This window comes from Carya illinoinensis, chromosome 9, assembly GCF_018687715.1.
Source record: "Carya illinoinensis cultivar Pawnee chromosome 9, C.illinoinensisPawnee_v1, whole genome shotgun sequence".
NCBI lineage: Eukaryota > Viridiplantae > Streptophyta > Magnoliopsida > Fagales > Juglandaceae > Carya > Carya illinoinensis.
The window spans coordinates 25,827,138-25,844,354 of NC_056760.1; the positions used below are offsets into that span (position 1 = coordinate 25,827,138).

At 34.6% G+C, this 17,217-nt stretch overlaps 1 protein-coding gene across 5 annotated transcripts; it reads right to left on the reverse strand.

The window, feature by feature from the left end:
- Positions 1-2,295: 2,295 nt before the first annotated feature.
- On the reverse strand, positions 2,296-8,517 carry LOC122276592 (myb family transcription factor PHL7-like). Of its 5 annotated transcripts, none has more exons than XM_043086429.1 (7): positions 7,977-8,517; positions 7,575-7,837; positions 4,101-4,177; positions 3,966-4,014; positions 3,826-3,889; positions 3,646-3,715; positions 2,296-2,825 (listed from the first exon to the last, which is right to left on the reverse strand). In XM_043086429.1, the coding sequence occupies exons 2-7, from the start codon at positions 7,816-7,818 to the stop codon at positions 2,523-2,525; spliced, it is 807 nt and encodes a 268-aa protein (XP_042942363.1). In that variant the 5' UTR covers positions 7,819-7,837; positions 7,977-8,517; the 3' UTR covers positions 2,296-2,522. The 5 variants fall into 5 exon arrangements, with proteins under 5 accessions (XP_042942363.1, XP_042942366.1, XP_042942365.1 ...); XM_043086432.1 differs by having other exon boundaries at positions 3,826-3,883; positions 3,972-4,014; positions 7,575-7,832; positions 7,977-8,516; XM_043086431.1 differs by having other exon boundaries at positions 3,972-4,014; positions 7,575-7,832; positions 7,977-8,516.
- Positions 8,518-17,217: the final 8,700 nt, after the last annotated feature.

The following is a 17,217-nucleotide window of genomic DNA, read 5'->3' on the forward strand; positions in this document are numbered from 1 at the left end:
CAAGAGTTGCTCCAACTGATGTCTGATCTTGGGTTTCATTCGGGTCCCAATTCATGTTGTCACCCTTGGTCGATCTTGGTCCAAGGCTATTAACTCCAAAGGCTTGCCTGCTTCTCTCTTCTTTAGATTCTATTCTGTATACTCAGGCTTGAATATGTCTTCCTTGACTTCTGGCCTTTAGAAAGGGTACTTCCCTCTTTCCTTCTCTCGTATTGGTTTTTCTTTACCTTCTCCTCCTTCTTGTGGCCTTTGCCACTTCTTCTGCCTATTCCACCTTGGATCTTTTCAGGGCTATCAACACACTTAAAGTGCCTTCAGTGTTAATAAAGACGTTCACCCTATCCATGAACTCACATAGAATCATCGGTCCTCTCCTTACCAACTTTGCCATAAAAGGGCTCATGGACCAGATTCCTTCTAGAAGCACTATGGGCATTATCTTTCCATCTTGATCATCTACCATCATGCACTCTTTGTTGAACCTCGCAAGGTATGTCTTCATATTTTTGTCCTCCTGTTGCTTTACAATAGGAGTTATGTGGCTGGTCGCCTTTTCCGTCTACTAGCCATAAACTGCGCTAAGAACGGCCTGCCCAATTCTTAGAAACTGTAGATGGAGCTTAGCTACAAAGTCTCAAACTATCCTTAAGCTACCCCTTTAAGTGTCAATGGGAAGGTTTGGCATACGATCTTTCACAAAAATCCATGCAATGTCGTGTGGACCTTGAACATTTATAGATGCTTAATGGGGTCTTTTAATCCATCATATACTTCAATCTACAGGACTTCGAACTTCAGGGGAAGCAGGACCGTCATGATCGCCATGCTATATGGCATATATCCGTGCTACTGAGTAGGTTATCCACTGAGGACAATCCACCTATTTTTCTAGACATCTTCTTATATTTGTCCATAACGTTGTACAAGTCTTCATGCATCTTCCTTTTTTTTGTCCTTGCCGCTTAGGGTTGGCCACCCCTCACTCTATGACTCTTCTCCATTTTGCTCGCCACAAAGTCTTGCTCTCCATGTGCAGGGTGTCATCTCCAATATCACCTCATTCATCCTCTCTTCCATCTCTACAAATTTTCTCTCCACCCTGTTGTTTGCTTACTTGTCCATGTTGGTCACTTCCTTGGAGTGCATTGTCGTCGGCATGTGAAAGGCACTTTGTAATAAATTGATCTCACAGATGATACCAACTGTTGATGATGTGTTTTGCACACCTTCAATCACATTAAAGGTACCTACAACCAAAAAGGAGAAAGACTGGCTCAGGTTCAAATGGATGATGCCTTCAATGATTAAGTCAATGAGATTCAATTACTTTCCAAGTAAAGTTGATTTTTCTTTAGAGGAAAGAGGGGATATTGTTTAGTTTTGGGCCTTTTTCCCTTTCTATACATCGTTTGGTGGTCCACCTAGCCTCTCTCCTTCTCCTTATAGCCTAACAGCAGCACCCATTTTGAGGAGGTATACTGTAGCATTCAATATGGTAACCCCGCTTGGACCCCTGAGTTGCATGGCCTAACACAAGCATATCCCTCGAGAGGCACTTGATGCATTTAATGAAGGAGTTTTGCTATTTATAAACATCATACACTACACACTACATAATTTTTTATTTTTTAAATTTTTTTAAAATTTTATTTAGTTTTGTTCTTCTTAAAATAATTAAATTGTTCTACTAATCATCTATATACCACATATTTGGTAAAAGAAAAAAATTTTAAAATAAAAAAAATAGTGTATATTATATGAAAATTATGAATAAAATTTTTCTTAATGAAGTAAACCCTCCTAAGCATGGGGCATGGAGAGCAGCTCTGCGCTGATATAACAAGAGACCGAGTTAGCAGGTACCTATTGGCCTACTCCCACGGTGCGAGTTCCCACGAGCAATACTCTGTTGGGACATGGCTATATTGCCTTGTCGACTTCATGTTTTCTCCCCGATGGGCCTGTCTTTACTGTAGGAGGAAAGGGCCTCTAGGCCTATCAGTTGTTGCCCTTCTACACACCAAACTCAATCATAGTTTGTAGGGATCAATTGGCCCGATAGGGCTAGGGCCATTTTAACGGGCAGATATTGGGCCTAACAATAATGTTGGTTGAATGGTTGGGCATGGAGAATATTGAGGGGAATTGGCTAGATGAGGGGAAGTCGAAATTTGGACTCAGATGGTAATGGGTAATTGAACTTGGGGGAAGAAGAGGGAAGTTGGTGGGAACATCTAGTCTTTGTGCTGGGCTTCGAAGATGAATATATACAAGCCACTTAAAACCAACGAGAGATTGACTAGGAATTTTGTGTTTGATCATTATCTACGAAGGGAGTGCACGTATAGATTTACACAAATCATGGTATATAATTTCTGCCACAAACATATTGAAAGACTACATTAACAATGGGGTGTATACCATATTTTTAACCTCACACAGCCCAGTTCCAGGGGTGCTCTCAGCACTACGCCAGCTTCTCCCTCCTTGAACTCGTCCCCAAGTCTGATCCAAACCCATCATCACTTCCATAAAAGTTCCTGATCCCAGTGATTAACAAACTCTTTGTTTTGGTCACGTTTTGGTGTTGCTGAGGAGGCAAGGCCATCTCTAAGTCCATCATCCACCTTTTGTTTCTTCTGGGGAGAAGAGGGCTTTGCAGAATCACCACCGGGTGATTCTGAATGAGATGCCTTTTGTTTGTCATCATCCAACGGGTAAGTCTCAGAAGCTTTCAGTGCACCACCGAGTTTCTGCTGCTCCTCAATGATCTTCTGCAAGTATTTGCCCTGAGCTTCTATTCTCATTTGCAACTGTCTTTGTACCTGAAATGCATGCATTCAAATAAATCTATAGACATACAATTAACCAACACAAAAACTGCCCCCAGAATGCACTCATCATTCGTGATAAGGCTGCATTTGGTAATCATGAAAAAGTTCCAGCGCTAGTGGCCATGGTTAAAATAAGCATGCAAAAAAAAAAAAACATGGTGTACCCAAAACATTTTGACTAAGAAAGTAAATATTGATATCATGCCAAACAAAACCATTGAAAGCTACATTTGAACCCATTAGCTACTTTTTTATCCATTTGCTAATGAAATCTCATACAGAAGATAATAAGCACGGCATGCCGAAATCTAGATGGGATGGAACACTGCAACTATGACCCAAAGATTACATAATGCATGCTGCTATTTCTAATTACATAAGTTTGTTTTCCATTTCTGGCTAATAAAAATAAGACTTGGTACAAGTTGTCAAAGAAAGAAAGTCCTAAAACTTTTCAGTTAGTTTAAAGGTTGTATGGACAGTTTCTTTACAAAAAAAAGGTTAAATGGACAGACTTCTTCCCATTAAGGGGCACATAAATTGATGCATTCTCCTCATAGAATGAGATTATCAATTCAAGATTTGGTTTCCTTTGAATGTACATTCTTTACAATGTAATGTTATTGCTATTTGTTTGTTAGAAGAATTCCCTATTCTTATGGTTTTTCTTTCCCCTTCAGTTCATTTGTATTTCCTAAAAATCTCCTTTTTCCTTAAAAGAAAAATCTAAAATGCTGCAGATTAAAAATGGAATTTGAAAAGCTGCTGACTAGAAGCAATTATCAAAGTGAAATGAAAGCATGGGCCAGACCTCAAGCTGTTCATGAAGACGCTTCTGAACCTCCATTTGCATCCTCAGTGCCTCATTAATTTTCGTTCCCCTAAGGGACAGTTAGAATTTGTAGATTGGTAGAAGTCAAGTTAAAAGAGAATGAGAGGCAAAAAACTGTGCATGTAAAGAGTATATGTTTTGGACAACAAAGATACCCACGGAGAAGAATCTGTGGCAGAAAGGCTGTCTCCGGAACTTTTCTTCTCATCGTTAAAACCTGAAGCTTAACATCAGAATCCTCAAAATTAAGATTCATAGCCCAATTTGCTGAAACACAAAGAAAAAGGAAAAAGGAGCACCTTTACCATCACCAGGAGATTCCGGAAGATACTTTGCAAGGCGATACTTCTACAAGTACAAACACAGAGACATTTTCCATTTATTTCAGGTATTCAAATATATGAAAAAAAAATGACAAGTTGAGATTTCTGCACCTGTAAATGACTTTTCACATGATAGATGGTAAGTCCAGGTACACCCATCACTCTCAGAACACCTTTCGGTGTAGCCCCTGAAACCAACAAATAGAAAGAAAAACACAGGTGAAAGCTTTTAATTAAGCCATCAACATTTACAAGGACTATAGATTGGCCGTTAAGGGCAGTTATTTCCATCCACAAATTTATCTCATTCACAGTACGCAGTTTACAAAATACAACTACCTTCACGCAATTCCATCATTCAGGCGAGAATTAAAACAGAAATCTAATTGAAGTACAGAATTTATCAAAGCAAAAATGAGAATTTCAAACTTCTCCTCAGTTAAAAGAGATCTGCAAAATTTCCATGTCAAATTTGATAGTATTTTCCCATATGAACAAGAAATTCTAGAACTAATACAGACGTGTCATAACATGCTTTGGCAGGAAATACTACCCTAATTTAAACACCAAGACCTGACCATGATGAATTTACCCCATTTTACATTTAATAACCCAGCCATCTAACTGAAACACTTACACCTTCATTAAAAGTCAGTCAGAAATTCTTCTCTATATGAGCAGGGAGTTAACATATGCAATTAACTATCAACATTGAGCAAAATTGAGTTCAAACAATAACAGTGTTATTCTTTGTTATAATATGCCATCTAAGCTTTTTGTTATTCTTTCATTCTTTTTCATCCCAACTATCTTGTTTAATAACAGTATTGCTGGACCAAGGAAATTTAGTATGTATTTGATAACTTTACAAGATAGGTCACAAGGAATTCCTACAACTAGTGAGGACATATTACTTCTACTTATTTGGTACATCGTAAACAGTTCTCTTAAATTCTTACACGCAGAGCCTTACAAATATATAGTAAAAATTAAGAATGAAATTATGCCGACGAGAACTTGGAAAAATTGCATTGAATGATGCAACAAATCTCCTTACAAGAAAAAGTAAAGTTCAAGAAATTTTCTTCGATGAACCCTCTGTTCTCTCCTCTTTGACTCCTCTTACACTTCTTTGTTTATTGTTTTTTAGCTGAATGACTCCTTTTATACAATCTCCATCTTATTACAATTAACATAATCTAAAAGGGTTACAACAGAAAACGGTTCTACAGAATCTGCTTAAGTATAGCTATCTAACACCCCAAGAGAGGCCCAAGTCACATCTAGGCCTATACTCCAGAATGACTAGTCAATAATACAATTGGAGCTCCATTATAAAGAGCACAAACTTCTCCTTCCCGAGCAATATGGGATCTCATACACCACCTACCCTTATTACTTATCAATTAGTATGGGGTATCACAATCTCCCCCCCCCCCCCCCCCCCCCAAACAAAAAAAAGATTCCAGCATCCTAGTCGGGCCAGCCATCATAAGTGGCACAGCTCAAATCCCACATTTCTAGTTGGGTAAGGCTTTTGATTCCAATTGTAGCACCCCAAAGGAGGAAAAGCCACGTCTAGGTCTCTACTCCAAAAGAACTAGTTAGTGATACAATTAAAGTTCCATTGGAACCATTATAAAGAGCAAAAAATTCTCATTCCCAAACAATATGGAATCACACGCCACCTACCCTTATCACTTATCAGTTAGTATGGGGTATCACATACTATACATTGTCGTATTCTTTAACTCTTCTATGAAAATTCAGCTTCTCCAAACGACACCGCTCCTCAGCTCTTCTTATAAGCAAAAAGACATCACTTCTACATTTCTCAGCAGCCACGTTTAACCATTTGATGCAATCACTGCAAGTGGGCTGGAGAGTGTCATGGAAGGGCCTGGTGATGGTCATTCTATCTCTCCCTCGTTACGAACAAAAAAGTGGGGCGTTAAGCCGTTAATAAGCATGCAGATGACTTTCATCTTCTTCTCACCAAAGACTTATCTTTTTCTTCACAACCCCACATCTCATTTCACCACTTCCAGCCGACATGTTACATATATGTACAGCATATGCTTCCAACATACTAGAGTCTCTTCGCAAGCAACTCCAATTTCCAGCAAAGAAATTGCCTAGCCATTTGCATGATAAATAAGACATTCTTTTTTTTATTTGACAGGTGATACATAAAAACTATAACCATTCATTGATAATACAACTTTTTTTAATATAATGAGGAAACCAGGTGACCCTGCAAACACAAAATGTATTTTGCCAGGTTAAACTAGAGTTTTCAAATATAGTTTCTTATATCTTTCAAGCAAAAACTTTATGCTTCTGCGAAAATAAAGAATAAATATCATTATCCTCCTAAATCTCAAAATTTTTTGACAAGTGCTAAATTTCTAAATGCAAGTAGTTGATTGGATTTTAAAAGTAGGATAATTATTTTTTGATAGTTACAAAAAGTAGGATAATTTTACTTTTTTTATAAGAAATTTTATTAATAAAAATAAAATGAACTAGAAGGAACTATACAAGAGAATGCAAAAGTAGGATAAACTTATTAATGAGCTAAAAGGAACTATCTCAGTACAGACCTTGTTAGAGATGGAAAAGCATAAACAAAGTCCTGAAAGCTAAATCTGGAACAACATTTCTCTTTTTTTATCAAAAAATCTGGAACAACATTTATAAGCTGATATCCAACGATATAGAATTCTAAAAGGAACTTTTTAATCTCCACCGCAGTCTTCTCGCAATCCTTGCAGCTTCGGTCATATATCTCCCACCATATGCACTACATTAAGAAGATCGGGATCATCTTCCAAAAAGCTACACTCTTTTGACTGTCAAATCGACCGTTCCAACACAAGAAAGGTCCATCACATGTTGTGGTATGACCCATTCCAATCTAAAAATGCTAAAGAAAGCTTTGCTTAAGTCACTATAAACGTCAAAATGTTTTATTTTGAGTCCAATTAACCAAACGAAGTGACACTGTGAACAAGATGAGGCAATAGTTAATGAGAAATGCTACACATCATTCCATACCACACACTTTATATATTAAAATATTATTTTTTATTTTTTTTATTTTTTATTTTATTTTATTCTTATTAAACTAATTAAATTATTCTATTTATCATCCACACACTACATATTTATTATAGAAAAAATAAAAATAAAATTAAAATAAGTGTGATGTGTGAAGTGTGAGAATGACAAGAAAATTTTTCCATAATTAATTAGTGTTCCTTGAAAAGCGCAAACAGATATTCAAGACAGAAGGAGTCTGCCCACGTAAATTAAAAAGATGAAAACAACATAAGAGTCAATACTCAAGACACCAATACTCTATCTCATCCAAATGAAAACAACCAAATACCACATAGCTTCCCAGTTCCCAATGAAAAATGAAAGCAACAAAGGAAAAGTCGCATCAGCCCTTACCTTAAAAAATAGTCTACTTTTTTTATTTTTCTTCTTCTTCTTTTTTAAATTATTTAAGAGAACTACTCACATGAAAAGTAAGCAGCAGGAGAAAAATACTTTAAAAGAAAAAAAGAAGAAAATACCCACTATCTGGTCCGCCAAGTTGACTGATGGCGTCGACAAAACGGTCGTGAAGGTCGGAAGTCCAGCGCAAACGTTGCTTCCCAGTTCCCCCAGCAGAAGCAGCAGGCGTTGAGTTTTTTGTCACGACTGCAGCAGATCCCCCCGAGACTCCACCACCCGTTGAAGCCGGCTCACCTCCTCCACCTTGACCTTTGTGAGGCACTAAACTCGTCATCGAGAATTTCTTTGCGTGATACATGCTCCGCATAACAAAGTACTTAACTACACTTTCCATACAGTTATTCCCAGAACAAAAAGAAACACCCATCAGATCGAATAAAAAACTTAAACATCGAATAAACCAAATAATTTAGAAATAGGAAATGAATTTTGTGATAAGACAAACGGTATGATTGTTTGTTTCACCTGTCCAGAAGGCTAAAAGCGTGGAATCATATGAGAGAAGTCCAGTAGTAGTGTTTGAGGCTGACTTTAGCGAGAGCCCATCTTACTTTGCTTGTCCATAAAAGCAAATGGGGTGAATCAATATGCAACAGCAGAGGTGCTCCGAAATGGAAAAGCGTGCCGTTTTGACCGTTGAAAATGTTGGGTCAAATCAAATGGAAGCTATAATTGGGGAAATGAATGGGATTTGTACGAAAACGGAAAGCAGCAGAGGAGCTGCTGCTGCGGGGGGAGAGAAAAAGAAGACTGTTTCTGATGAAAAGCAAAGCAAAGTTGTAAAGAGAGCAGAGAAAAAAGAGAAAATTCAAACTGGGAAATTTTTTATTCAGGAATCGACGTGGGATTCGTATCGTCGTCCCTGAAACTAATCAGACTTCAGTATTCTTTTTCAGGAGAGAAACACACTGAGAGAGGGAGATCAGAGAGACAGAGAGAGAGAGAGAGAGGGAGGCAGCTGCGCCGCGGGGTGTGACAGACAGATAGCGTGGAAAGGACGGCGGCTTTTAAAGGGACGGTAGCTTTATCACTTAGGTACATGAGGAAGTGGGTCCCACTTAACTCTCCGCTTGACATTTACTTGGTTTAGGTTCTGTTCCTATGAACCCCCTTCCCCACTTTCATTCTGCCACGTGTCACGTTTTTTGTCTCCATTTTTTTTTTTTTGTCTTTTTTCACAAATGTTTTCTGGGCTGTTTATGTTTTTTTTTTTTAATTTTACTACATATAAATATAATAATACATTAATTTATATATTAATACTAATTTATTTATATTTAAAATTTAAATTAACACTACTTTTAATAAAATTTATTTTAAAATTAATACTACTTTTAATAAAATTTATTTTTTAACCAATCATATTATATTAATATATAAATTAATGTATAATTATATTTATAACTATATTTTTCCTTTTTTATAAACTTATGTTCCCCTTGTTTATTGTTAATGCTATCTTAGAAAACAAATATCACGTTCTATGTTTTTTTGAAATTGTCAGATTTTAAAAGAGAAAAAACATTAACCATTTTACCATTTGATGAAAAATATAAATTATTATTTGACTTTAGACTTAAAACATAATTTATAGTTTATACCATCTTTAATATTTGATTGAATAGATTTCCAAATTAAATGCGAATGTTGGGTTCTTGCATAAACTCAAAAGGTGCGTTTGATTAATGAAATTTAAAAATTCTTTTTTAAAAATTTAGAGATAATTTTTTAGATTTTGTGAAAATAGACAAGACGGTCTGAATTAAAAAAAATAAATAAATATGTTTTGTATCGATATTTGTAAAATTATATGGGTAGAATTGAAATTGTTTAAATATAATTTTTTAAGATATTTTTGTCTTGTGTTTCTTATAAAAGTTGATATGGTTATTGTATTTTTTAACTAACCATAGAAATCCAGGAAAATTATTGGGTAAAAGTTGAAAAGTTGAGATTGAAAAATATTTGAGTTGAAGTTGAATTTTTTTTTTTAAAAAAAAAACCTCTTGTAAAAATTTGAATAAGTCAGGCATGACCTTAATTGGAGCACAGATTTTCGGTTCGAATTGAAGTGGAATCTTAACTCATCTCATCTTATCTTATTTTATCATTATAATTTTTACAAATTTTTACATAATATATAATAAATAATTCAACTTTTTTAAATATTAAAATAATAATATTCTAATAATATTTTATTTGACTTTCATATCATCTCAACTCACTATTTAAACCTAACTTTAGATTGCTCAAATTCTTTCTTCATCATAAAGATTTTCTTAAAAGGATTTTTAAGATTCTTTACATATAAAATTACATTAAAATTCGATTAAACCTTTAAGGTCTGAATTGGTTATCAAAATCTAAACAATCACATCTCATCTCATATAATTATTACAACTTTTTCAAATTCTCATACAAAATAAAATAAACAATTCAATTTTTTCAAATCCTAATACAAAATTAATATTAAAAAATTATATTATAACAATATTTTATTCATTAATATTCAAAACATCTTATCTCATCTGAACTACCTAACCAAACGGCCTCAGTTATTTAGATCTATAACATTATTTCACAATTTATAACTAATTATAATGTCGAGTATTGGCAACAATTAGTAAGTCAAAAGTTTATAATCAGCTGCTCAAAAATATTTGATGGCAGCTTGCAGCATTTGATCAATCTAAATTCTCAACTGACCTTCCAATTTTAATGACATGAATAATTAGTTAGTGAGTTTTTTCAACTATAATCATTGTTAAATAAGAACTCAAGAAATGGAGGTTGACTTTCTTTCAAATTTTCTTGTTCGAGATTGAAATTGCCAGAAAATCTAGTATGGGGTACTCATAAGCAATGACTTTTATTCACTGCAAAGACATCAAGTTTAGTTAGTATAATTAACGCTATTTTATATTATTTTACTGTATTTTATTTTATTTTATATTATTTTTTAGATAAAGAGTAGGGGTTTGAATCTAAATTTTCTCTTTAAAAAATCAGATTATATAGCCACTATACTCTTAATATTGTATATTTAAACTTGTAGTTTGGAATGTATATTATTTTTACACGCATTTTTTTTAAGTTTTTTAAGTTATATTATGGTTTTTGTTTAGTTTGACCTTACCATGCACACAAAAATCTTGGCTACGTATAGTCAAGTGGACGTGACAATACTACATTAATTGTGGCTCCAGTACCGTTATATCGTGGGCAAGGCTGATGTTCAAATCCTAGGGTATCTATCCTATTTATGCTCCTAGCTAGATTCCGATTGCAATAGTTTTTTAACCAGTTTTGACTTCTCTCATCAATATCGGCTTATCTTGATGGCTGGACAGCAGGAAAAATTTTATTCATAATTCTCATATATTATATATCATTTTTTATTAATTTTTTTAATATTTTTCTCTTTTTAAATATATAATATATAAATAATAAGTAGAAAAATTCAATTATTTTTTAAAAAATAAAATTTAAAATAAAATTTAAAATAATTTAAAAATAAAATAAATAAAAAATTATGTGATATGTGATATATAAAATTTATGTAAAACAAAGCTCGAGCAATAGTGGCCAACTTGGAATGGTTTTGATTGAAAAACTATTTAATCTAATTTTACTATTTAAACAATTTTTTAGGTTATTTTTCAATTACTCAAAGCTACCTACCAAACAAACTTTGTAACATTCTTAGGTATTTTTCGATGAGTAATGATATCTACACAATATATTTTATAATATATATTTTAAAATGGAGATATTTTTGTAAAGTGATTTATTTTTATAAGTTATTTTATAAAAATATCATTCATTTTAAAATATAATTATATAATTTGCCGTAAAAGGTAACGTATGATTATCATTTTTCTTTCTCGATATCCTAAAGAACGAGAGACACTTTGCAATTATCCGAGATATAAAGTAGTTTAGCTCGTTTACTCGTCTGTAGACAATCCAAAGGGTGTTCAAGGTAGCACCGATATTCTCCAAATTTGCCTCAATTTTTCTTTCTAAGACTATCAGTCCAAGGAACTTGTCCAACGATCGATACGCCGAAGGTCCAATTTATGGAATTCAACTTCATTTGATAATTTCGCAATCTTAATGCTTCCTCAAGGTTTGCTGTGTAATGGATACTTTCCATCCTTTTTCACAGCAAATCATTAATGTAAATGTTTTCAATACTATTTAATAGATGATGAAAAAATTAATACATCTATATAAACTATTAAAAAATGAGTGAAATAAATAAATATTTCATTCATAATATTTTAAAATTCACTAGAAGTATTTTTTAACACAAATAACATAACATTCCATTCGGCATGTTTGTATGGGACTGTGAATACTGTTTTATATATACTGATCTTTTTCAACAATTTGGATTTGTCAAAATTCACGTTTCATGTCGAATTTTAAAAATACAATAACATTATAAAGGCGAGATAGTATCTACATTCCTCCCACCATATATTTGCAATATTTTGCTCCCCAACCACTTATGGGTTGCCGTGACTTTATTAAGTTAAAAGGCATCACTTTGAAGCATTATATCCTTCGGTCGATATTAATGGAAGCTTTCCCTTGGTTATCAAGAACATTAATCTTTATTAAGTTGTATTGGTAGATATAGTTGTAAATAAATAAGACTACTCGATAAGCCCATCGAGATTGGCTTCATTTACTAAATGAGATGTTCATAAACAAGAAATTATGATCGATTATTAAATGATGTAACTCGTATAAAATTTAACTTGACTCATATAAGCTCATAATAACCTTGAATAACTTCATATTTATTATTCTTTATAGTATTATCTCTATATTTACAATGAAAATATTTTAAGTATTCATAGAGATTAGTGAAAATCATGTTCCTAATACTAAACATGTTACTAATTGAGTCATTATAAACATTATCATTGACGTATATATGTATAAAATTTATAAAGTTATTATCAAAATGTCAATGTTTGTTTCTCAAGATTTGTAAATAAAGTTATAGAGAGGTGTAATAAATAATCCATTTTATTTAAATGAAACAACTTGCGAACAAGCTTGAGCTTGCTCGAATATTAAACAGACTGATCGTAAACATAAAATATAGCTTGGTAAAAAGCTCGAGCTCAACTTATTTACACATCCCTATTCATAGAAAGTATCTGTGAAGGTGATAAATTTGTGATATGTGATGGAATATACAATTAGGTCAATCCGTAGTAATCGTATCGTTTGAGTAGTAGTCCTTATTCAAATATGTACATCCACACACATTCTCCATTCAATATTGGCCTTCTTAACTATGACCCATATTTGACAGCTAGTTGGATAGTACGCTTCTTTTAGCTTGCAACAATTTTTCCATTTCCTCCGGTATGAAACATTTTCTTATGCTACTCCCTCAACTTGGGGTCCAAGCTCAGCCTATGGTTTTCCTAAGGTTACTTTTGGGCACATCTTCATGATTCCATGTGAACACTTATTTATGTTTGTTGAGGTCATCAATTGGTTTGACCTTGAGATCTTTGGGAAGTAGTAGCATCATATGCACCAACGCTCAAGGCCAGGTTGTCTCCATTAACATAGACTAATTCCAATTATTTTGCTAGCTTTCCTTGATGGAGGAGGGCCTTTTCATCCTTTACTTCTATCGTATTGTCATAGTATTTACGCACACAAAGAAACTATTGCTGGTCTGCGGGGCCACACCTGCCTCCATGGCCAAGTCAATATGTACTTTTTATGGATGTTGGTCGAAATCTTGTTGTCCACCAAGATCCTTTCGAAAATTTTATTCCTCCCAGGTATTTTAGTTCAACGTTATCGCCTATCTATTCATTCCCCTGACTTCTTCTTAATTCCCACGTCCTCTTCTATTCTTTCCCTCTATTCGTTCATAATGTTTCTTGCCTTTATTATTTCAACTTCTTATTATTTTGTGTTCATGAATACATCAACCCATTTCATGAACTCTTTTAACGTTGATGGCCAGGAGTCTACCTTTGTAATACTACCATTAAGGAGCTTTGGGGCCAAACACTCCAAGTAACGTAGCCAATATTTTCTTTTCATCTTGTCCGTTTGTTACTGGACATTCTTGATTGAGTCTTGCTAGCTATAGACTACTTAATTTCTTTTGCTCGTCCCAAATTGGGTGATAAAATTATCTCCCTAAGTTGTTAAAGGATAAGATCATGATCCTTGACTACAGATTTTCAAGTCAACTCCACGCTTGTTATTGACAGAATCCTCATTACAAAAAATCAGGAAAATCACCACCAAATTAGCATCATCTTGATTTTAAGAAATTAGTCATAAAGTTGTATTTATAACTTGTTTCCATACTTGATCAGTTACCATAGATAGCTAGACTTTGTATCTATTTATTTGATTATTCTTCCATTGTAAAAAGTAAGTTTATGAAATACTAAGATTACAATTTTTACATGGTATCAACCTAACCGATCCTCTGTTCCACTCCTCCATGGCTTCTTCCTCAAACCTCCCATCCTCCCCATACCTTCTTCACCCTTCATATTCTCCTAGCCTTATTCTAGTTTCTGGCCTTCTTACAGGGGATAACTTTCACAAATAGCAAAAAGCCATGACCCATGCTCTCAATGCCAAAAACAAACTCAGCTTTGTTAATGGCACTCTTTCCCCACCCAATACCAACTCAGCTGACTACATCCAATGGAATCAAACAAAGGACATGGTCCTTACCTGGCTTCTTAACTCCATCAGTCCCTCCATCGCCAATTCCCTTGAATTTCATACCAACTCTCGTGAAGTCTGGCTTGACCTCCAATCCCCTTTTTTCCCGTATTTATCACCTCAAATGTGAACTCTCATCCCTGCACCAAAATACCCATTCCATCCATGAGTATTACAACCAAATTAAACAAATTTAGGATAAACTCAGTCATTTACAAAATAGTAATGACCTCAAAGAATTACAACAGCAAGCAAAGGATGAACGGGTTTACTAGTTTTTGCTTGGACTCAACAATTCCTTTTCCCAACTCTAAACATAAATCCTAGCCATCGAACCTCTTCCCCTTGTCACAAAAAATTTTTCTATTCTTTTTCAGGAGAAGCAGCAACGTCTTCTATACATTCGACCTTCTTCATCAGAGTTCTAGATTTTTGCCTCCCATTCCAGTGGTTCCATAAAACCACCACTCCGATGCACGGAATGCAGCAAACTAGGCCACCTACGTAACTGCTAATGGCAGATTGTGGGCTATCCACTAGGCCTTGAACCTCGAAACCAGCCCATGTCTTTTCTTCTCGACAAACCACCCACTGGTCTGTCGCTGACGACTCATCAAGTTTCCTGCACCACCATTTCGTCACCTGTACCTGGTCTCTCCCCTGATCTCTACTAGAAACTTTTGGATCTACTCAGCCCAAAATCCTTCTCTACAAATTTCGTGGGTAACGTCTCTTTCTCTCCCTCCTTTGATAACAGTCGTGAATGGGTCGTGGACAGTGGCACTAGCGACCATATGTGCCACGACCGAACCCTCTTCATGAGCCTTACATCTCACTCTCATGAGAAGCTTGTCCGATTACCCATTGACCACACTCTTTAAATTGAAGGTGTCAGCACCTGCACCTTGACCGAATCCTTTATATTGCAAAATGTCTTCTATGTCCCTCAATTTAATTCTAATCTCCTCTGTCCCTCGACTTACCACTAATCATTGTCGCATTGTTTCTTTTTCCTCTACCAATTGTTTTTTTTTTTTCAGGACCCATAATCAACAAGGCTGATTGGAGTGGGTGAGCTTTTGATGGGCCCCAAGGCAGACCAAGTCTTACAGATCAATTACAAGATTAAGGCCACAAAAATCAAGGGAGCAATGCAAGAATTGTTACAATTCAATTGGGATAAAGTTAGCAAGAGCCCGACACTCATGATGGGCTTAAAAGAAGGAGAACCAGTTTTGATCCACTTGATCCAAGCTATGAAAGACACGACTTGGGCCTATTGTTATTGAAGGCCTTGGACTTATTAATTTCATTAAAAGAGCTTATTTTGTTAGTTTAGAATAAGTGGGCTTGAGGATGTCAGCCCACACATATGTTTTATTTTTAATGAATTAGGGTTTTTGGGAAGGCCTTGTATTTTGGCCAAGGGCATATTTGAAAAATTATTATTTTATTTGAACTAGGGTTTTAGACGTTACTGTAGTGAGGCATTGTTCACGCTACAGTATCTGCGGCACTATTCCTTTAGGGTTTTGGGGATTGTTTATTTAAACCACTTGTAGCCTCATTTGAGGGGGTAAGACATTTTTTATTGAATTTTCATTGTGAGTGAGTTTTCTCCTCTTGTTTTTAATTGAACTTTTGAGCTTATCAAAGGTAAATCACAATCTTTGTGGCGTTCCTCCTTGTAATTTAGGTTCTTGAGACTGGATTTCATTAGGTCTAGGTTTTCATATAATCTAGGTTCTTGAAACGAGATCTCAACGGGTCTAAATTCTCCATCCATAGACTTGAGTTTGGCGTTCTTGGGTTTGTTTTTCCAATATTGTTGTTGGGTCTCAAAGCGAGTCGATTGGGGTTCACATCATTTGGTATTCAGAGCTAGATTTTCAATCAGGTCTGATTCTATCTTTTTATTTATTGTATCGTTAATTCTAGGGTTTCAATGTTCTAGGATTGCCAAAAAAAAAAAAAACAAAACAAAAATTCGTTTTTCCTAGGGCTGCCAAAATTTGCACCATCTAGGGTTTGAAATTTCTAAGGTTTCATTGATTATCTTCTATTTCCTTGTCAATTTATATGTGTTTGAATTCAATTGTTTGATTATCACAATTGAATATTCCTGTTTGTGGTTGAATTGTTGAGAGAAGGGAAAAAAAAAAGAAAAGAAAAGAAAAGAAATTCGAAAAAAAAAGGAAAAAAAATTCAAAAAAAAAAAAAAGACAAAGAAAAGGATTTTAGGTATAGGTTGTTTGAAATACTTTGCCATATGAAATTGAGTGACTTGGCATTGATTGAGCGTTATCTTTAAAGTGCCTGAATAAATCTATCTAATTGGTATCTTGTCTTATAGTTACCCTTCCATTCTAATAATTTCATTAATTCCCTTGTCGTTTTATTCCTTCCGTGTTTCTCTTATTCTTGTTTCTAGGACCTAATTACTAGTTGGGATAAAAACAAAGTTGTATTGCCTTGATTTAGTTCAATTAGTTCTGAAAGAACTTGAGTGGAAAAAATCTTGAGGTAAAAAGCAAAAGAGTGTGAGATTATTATCAGGAAAAAACCAATTAAGAGTGAAACACGAGTGGAGTGCCATTATTTGAGTGTAAACACATGAGGGAGAGCGTGTGAGGTCTTTTTCCACTAACATTCTTTTTTGTGTAGCACATATAATATCTCATTAAAGTGACTCATAACCAAAGGGGATGTCAGTCAATTCATTCTTTTTGTTGCAGTCCATGCAACAAAAGTTTGAAAGATTAAATTTGAAGTTGGGGGAAGTGAGGGATAAGATGGAACAACAAGGTGCATTGATTAGAAATTTGCAAAGTGGGAGAGATAGGAGGAGACGTGAGCCTAGTATTGAGAATAAGTATAATAAGAATAAAGAGTATGGCAAGTCTCTTGTTGTTAGACGTACTCCCAATACAGAATTTAAGATGGATGGTATAGAGCAGCAAAGAGAGAAAATTTTTCGTAC